The sequence below is a fragment of the Pterocles gutturalis genome, unplaced genomic scaffold (genome assembly GCF_000699245.1).
Source record: "Pterocles gutturalis isolate BGI_N339 unplaced genomic scaffold, ASM69924v1 scaffold1230, whole genome shotgun sequence".
NCBI lineage: Eukaryota > Metazoa > Chordata > Aves > Pterocliformes > Pteroclidae > Pterocles > Pterocles gutturalis.
Genome location: NW_010143003.1, coordinates 15,944 through 21,958, shown reverse-complemented (window position 1 = coordinate 21,958; position 6,015 = coordinate 15,944). Strand labels below are relative to the sequence as shown.

Below are 6,015 nucleotides of genomic sequence, written 5' to 3'. Positions count from 1 at the left end.
CCCTCCTTTCTACTGGGTCCCCTGTCCGGCTTTTCCCGCCGAGACGGTTTTCCTTTCTTTTCTTTTAACAGGGAAAAATTGACTCCACCAATGACATAGTGGAAACAGAAGATAAACCCAACCCCATGAAGCACATCATGACAGCCATCTGCATCTTTATCATGTTATGCCTGCTTCTTTTCCTCACTGCATTGATCTGCTGGGACACACAGCAACAGCAATGATGGCTATGTAACCCTCCTCCATTCCTTCCTTCCCTGCTTATTGGTGTAAGTATACTCACAGTTGTCCAAACACAAGACCCTTGGAAACATGCATTGCAAAATTACACTGGGAGTAAGTGGATTGCACTGATCACACAACAAGTTTGCATAGGGAGCCCTGATTGCCCAGGAGTTGTAGAAGTAATCACAAATTGTCGTTAAGGTGGATTTTGGAATGTCCTGGGTTAAGCTGGGACAAAGTTAACTTTCTTCATAGTGGCTAAAAAAAGGCTGTGGTGTTTTGGATTTATGCTCAGATGAAAGCTGATAAAAAGTGACGTTTACCCAGCTGCCAACAAGGTCTTCAGCTTCTCTGGCTGTCCTCAAACAGGAGAAGCTGGAAGGGAGCACAGCCCCAGTTACTAGACCAGGATTTGATCTTAGGTTTGGGACTGGGACCCAGGGTGGCCAGTAACAAAATTTAGATTGCTGGTATAATTTCACCTTCATAAAACCTGTAATTGGATTCTGCCTCTGTGGTTACAAAGAGGTAGCATTACTACTTGATTTTAGAATTGCCTCACATAACATATGGGACATATGCAAAACCAAGTGGCCATGGACACATGCTCGTATAGACTACAGTGGACATGCATTTAACACTCAGTTTGCCTGTAGTAGCGTTACGGAAAAAATTTGCCCTACCCAAACGTAAATGGATTACAAAAGATAATTCGTATAACCCCTAGGACAAGCATCAGTTGAATGTGCACATGTTACATTGAAAACCTTGATTTTAAAACAAACAAAGAAAGGGAAATTCTCTGGACACCACATAATCAGCTAGCGATGGCTTTAGACATTCTGTTTTTTAAACAAAAATCGTTTTGCCTTGATGGCAGTGGAACACCATTTTAGCACTACAACAGAATTATAGCTAAACTATAGGTACAGTTTGTGCTAAAACGCCTATGTATATTTGGGGAAAAATGATGAGCCACCTGTCAAAATCCACCATTCACACATATCCCGGAGGCAGTCATCAGGCCAAATGCAGGTTTATTACTGACACCCAAAAACAGGTATATGGTAGGGGCCTGCCAGGGTGATAAGAACGTGCCCTTACGAATGACGGGTAGCGCTTAATTGCTAATGCTAAATACAATAGACACTTTTCAGCTGCAGACTTTCCACAAAATTTTTGACAATTTTAGAGATTTTGAATTGTGGAATATCCATCCCACTGTTAAGAGTGGGTTGAAAAAAGGACAAAACAAGTTGTGCTGAAATTGGTAATAGCAGTGTCTGATAATTGCTGCAAACGAAGATTAATTGAAGTCTGTAAACCTTCAAATTCTCAAGAAGCTAATTCTGAAGCTAAAATGTGCAGAGATCAAAGAGGGCTAGGCAAGTTAGCATGCAAGTGAGGATTTGGGCTTGAGTGCCCAAAGAGGGTGTGGGCTTGATTGCCCAAAGAGGTTGATTGTATCCTGAACTACAAAACTGAGTGTTACTCACAGTATCTTACTACGGGTACTTGCTTCCCAGACACACCCCTGGAGACAGAGAGCATATATTCTGCATGCTATATGTGGGGGATTTGTAAAATTGCACTGGAGATCATGTTCAGAAATATCCCTCATAAATAGTAACTGCATTTCCAATTAAAAAAAAAATACGTGTTGTTGCGTCTTCATTTCCAGAATATTTGTCAGGCACACCTTACTGCCTTCATAGCGATGTGTCATTGTGCAGGTTGAGAGCGCACAGCTGTAGAGGGTGATGAGTTATTCTCATTGCCCCAGTGCAGGAGCATGGACGGGTGGGGGAGCCACAGTTAGAGAATCAGAGAAAGCAGAGACCACCGCATCCACTCTTCTGCAAAACACTCCCAGACCCTGTGGCAGCTGAGCAGTCAGCACCCTGTGCCCGCGTTCCCCTAAGAAGCGATGCACAGACACTCACAGGCGCAGCGTTTGTTCAAACATGCCATTTATTGGGAACTTTGTGGAAAATGAAGCTCACAGAAGGAATGGACTCTCTCAGAGGAGGAGGGGGTGGTCACCGTCCAGGTGGTAAGGACGCTCTTGGCACGGGGCTGCTGCGCAGGGTTTTCCCTTCCCTTTCTGTGTCCTGCAGTCTCCCGTCTTTTCCCCTGCAGTATGAGGCCGCTGTCTGCCCTCAGCTGTGAGACTGGCAACCGCAGCTCTGTACACGAGGAACTCTTTCAGTGTCCGTAGTACAGCAGTGTTATGAGTCGATCTTGCAGCACCATGTAGTCACGCAGTGCCTGGGCATGGTCGGCCGGATAGTGCAGCAGGTGGTAGAAGAGGTTATATGGCTTGGCCGTTTTGAAGGGTGGGGGCAAGATTATCTCCTCGGGCACATTCTCGTTGCCAAAGAAGAAGTGGTTGAGGCATTTGTCCTCCAGGCAGCAGCGCAGGAACTGCATGATATCCTCCAGCCGCGGCAGGAAATCCCTCCTGCGCCAGCCTGACAGGGGTGTGGTGGCCAGGAGGTGCATCACAACTGTCTTCAAGGTATAGGTGGTGAAGTCTGTGCCCTCCAGGATGCTGGCCCAGACCTGCAGGCATTGTAGGTGGAAGCTGTTACGCGGGGCCTGCCTGGCCACGTGACTGAAGAACTTTGCCTCCGCCACAGCGTAGCTCTCTGGCCATATGGTGCTTGGGATGAGGAAGATGTCGTCTCTACCCTCACTGCTCAGGAAGAGGTCCCAGTCGCCTTGCTGCACCCCAAAAATTATCTCAACAAGGACAGTTCTCCCGGAGGCATTTGTCAGCTGCAGCTTGCAGGAGCGGCTGGAGGGCAGCACCTTCATGTCATAGGAACACGACTGAGGCATCCTCGCCCAGGCTGAGCTGACGAAGCTCTGGAACCAGTGGGCAGTTTTCTCCACATCTAGGTAAGAGTGAGGCTGGGACCCTGATTTCTCCTGAGCTCCTGCTCAGGGCGGTGGACAAAGCAGAGCGATTTGTGCACCAGCTGCACCTCCATGCAGGTGCACTTCAGCTCCACGCGGACCCTGGAGTCACTCGCTGGCATCTCCCTCGGAGTGTCCAGCTCCAGGTGGAAGGTGTGCCCACGGGGGGGCTTCAGAGGTAAGAGGAGGCAGGAGACAGCATCATCCTCACGGGGAGCCCAACCTTCAAAGGTGCTGCCCACCTTAATGGCTGGCTGCAGCACCAGGAAGAAACTGTTGAAGAAGAGCTCTTGGCTGGCACGGAGGAGGTTGCCCACCAGCTCCTCCACCAGCTGGCTCCCATAGGCGAGGTCCTGCGCTGGCCACTGGACGCGCCGTGCAAAAATCCTGCCCAGATCCCTCTCACCATCAGCATCCTCTTGGTCACTTTCTTCCTCCTCCTCCTCTTGCGCCTCCTCCTCCTCCTCTTGTGCCTCCTCCTCCTCCTGCTTGCTGTTGCTGCTGGAGCTATCGTCTCTGTCCCTGCCATCTGGCTGATGGCTCCTTTTACTGAGCCACCAGCAGAGCTCGAAGAGTAGGACCAGTAGTCCCTCAAGGGGCCAGAATTGCCACTGCTGGAAGTCAGAGAAGAGAAAGGCTTCCCAGGCAAAGATGCTTTGCTCCTGGGTCCTCAGCTCCAAGTCCCCCTGCTCCAGCTCTGCCAACAGTTGAGACATCCTGTGTCTCAGCTGCTCCTCACGCTGCATCATGCGCATGTGCGTAGCCTCATCCAGCTCTATGAGACATCCTGTGTCTCAGCTGCTCCTCATGCTGCGTCATGCACATGTGCGTAGCCTCATCCAGCTCTTTCCCGACTATGTGCGGGTTCAGGATGAAGCCTTGCAGAAGCACGACAAGGAAGGCTAGAACAGCCATGGAGGTTGGAACATGTTGATTCTAAAATGTATATTCTTCTATGTTTTCTGTTTTGATGTTTTAGAAAGTGAATGAGGGAGCAGCACTTTCTTAAAAAACTTGGAAGAGTATTCTGTAGCCCATGTAAGTGGCTTACATGCCATGAAATAGAATATTTATTTTTCTGTCATCCCATATGTCCTGCTGTCTATTTTTTTTTTTTAGTTTAATTAGGCAAATAATGGGTCTACTTTCTGTCTTAAGGAAAAAAAAAAGCCAATGCTGATTGCTCTGGAAGGGTTACCTGTCTAAAGAATTCAGGATCTGATTTTACAGGAATCACTGTTCGGAGAAAGTATTGATTTTATGATGGAGAAAGAGATCTTATTGTTCTTAAGATCTGCTTTTACTGTGGAGTCAGAAACCTTACAATTTCTGTGCATTATTATATTGATTTAAGGGATAAAAAAAACCTCTTGAGCAGATCAATACCAAGTTTGTACAACAAACCCCCATAGTGTAAATGTTAAAAATCAAATTCCTAGGAATAAAAGACAGAAGGGTAAGATCTTTCCTGGCTTAATCTGGTTTACCTGAGTATTTATGGCAGCACAAGCTTAGAGTGCATTGTAGAGTGAGAAGAAATTATACAACTCATTCTTATTCTATAGCAGGGCAAATCTAGAGTAACTCCTGTACTAAATATTTTACCTTAAAAGTATTGTGAGAAAAAAGTCAAACCAAACACACTAAAGATGACCTGCAGAATTTGAAACAAAATGAGACACATATGGGGAAGAAATTGCATTATAATAATTTGATTACATATTTCAAACAGATTTCTCAGGCCCATGGCATATCCACAGTGGAGATGGATTTGGTAATGTAACTGTAGTGATATTGGTGTAAATGTGGAGTTGCTGCAGTGACGTCATGTTAGCCCCATTAATTCTGTGAAATCTTACTGACACTTGTTTTTCCCCTCAGCCTATTTTAAGTAAATGATTAATAGTTTAGTAATTTGAGCTCTTACGTAATAGACCATTTGTAATAGCAACTTATCAAGAATATTCTCAGCTGAAATTCAGTATAATAGGTCAAATTCAGATTTCCCAGTGGTTTGCTCTTCATGTAGTCACCCTAAATTGCATTAAGGTTAACCAGAGGCAGAAGGCTTATGTTTTTCAGGATGAAACCTATGAAATGCAATTCAGAAAGCGATTGTAACCTCTGTTAAGGCTGCCCAAATTTAGAGCTCTGAATCAGAACCATCCATAATGCAAACTGGATGCAGGGTTCATATATTCAGTTCCAAATTTTCCCTGCATGAGAGATTTCAAAAGTTTGACAGAAGAAGGTAAAGAACAAAGCCAGCTATCAATAGCACAGGTGGGAAAAAAAATCTCTTTACACCCATAGCACTGCTGAGAGCTACACTGGTGCCCAATATCGGGTGGAAATCAGAGCCACAACACCCTTCCTCACCTGGGAGCAAATAGTGGCTGGGGGGTGGTTGGTGACAGCTGAACAGGAGGGGCAAGAAGCACATAGGGAGGTGCTGAGGGGGTGGGCAGCTATGAACCACAGGGACCTTGTGGGAAGGAGCAGGTGTGGTTGACTTCAGGGAGGGAGTAGATGCAGGAGCTCTTCAGTGGGGGCTGCCTCCCAGCACGGTTTCTTCTTTCGTGGCAGGTTTCTGGAGGGCTCAAGCATGTGCAGCCTTTGGGTTCCATTAGTATTTTCCTGCTTGGGACAGCTGTGTGCAGGTAAGAGGCATCTTCTCCTTTTTTGTTGCTTATCTCTTTGTATCTTCTCCCTTTCTGTTTCTCTCAGGTTTTCTTGTTTCACCTTGGGTGTCAACTTTCTGCTCTAGGATCTGTACTGGGAGGGGATTTTAGGGCTTCAAACATATATTCTGCTGTAAGAGTGTTAAAGTGCCTCTACTGCAGCCAGGCTGGGAAGGAGGAGCTGCTGAAC

The 6,015-nt window shown here is 46.5% G+C and overlaps 2 protein-coding genes across 2 annotated transcripts in view; one reads left to right on the top strand and one right to left on the bottom strand.

Moving 5' to 3' along the window:
* Positions 1 to 2,430: 2,430 nt before the first annotated feature.
* LOC104469830 (inositol 1,4,5-trisphosphate receptor-interacting protein-like 1) lies at positions 2,431 to 3,066 on the bottom strand. Its single transcript, XM_010084542.1, has one exon. The coding sequence runs from the start codon at positions 3,064 to 3,066 to the stop codon at positions 2,431 to 2,433; it is 636 nt and encodes a 211-aa protein (XP_010082844.1).
* Positions 3,067 to 5,749: 2,683 nt separating this feature from the next.
* The window catches only part of UPK3A (uroplakin 3A), a 5,842-nt gene continuing 5,576 nt past the window's right edge, over positions 5,750 to 6,015 (top strand). Inside the window, exon 1 of the mRNA XM_010084541.1 lies at positions 5,750 to 5,804. Within this exon, the coding sequence (XP_010082843.1) occupies positions 5,750 to 5,804 (55 nt within the window). The remainder of the gene's footprint in view (positions 5,805 to 6,015) is intronic.

Excerpts from the sequence above, each read along its gene's own strand:
- LOC104469830 (XM_010084542.1), bottom strand. The coding sequence starts at position 3,066 with ATGCCTCAGTCGTGTTCCTATGACATGAAGGTGCTGCCCTCCAGCCGC.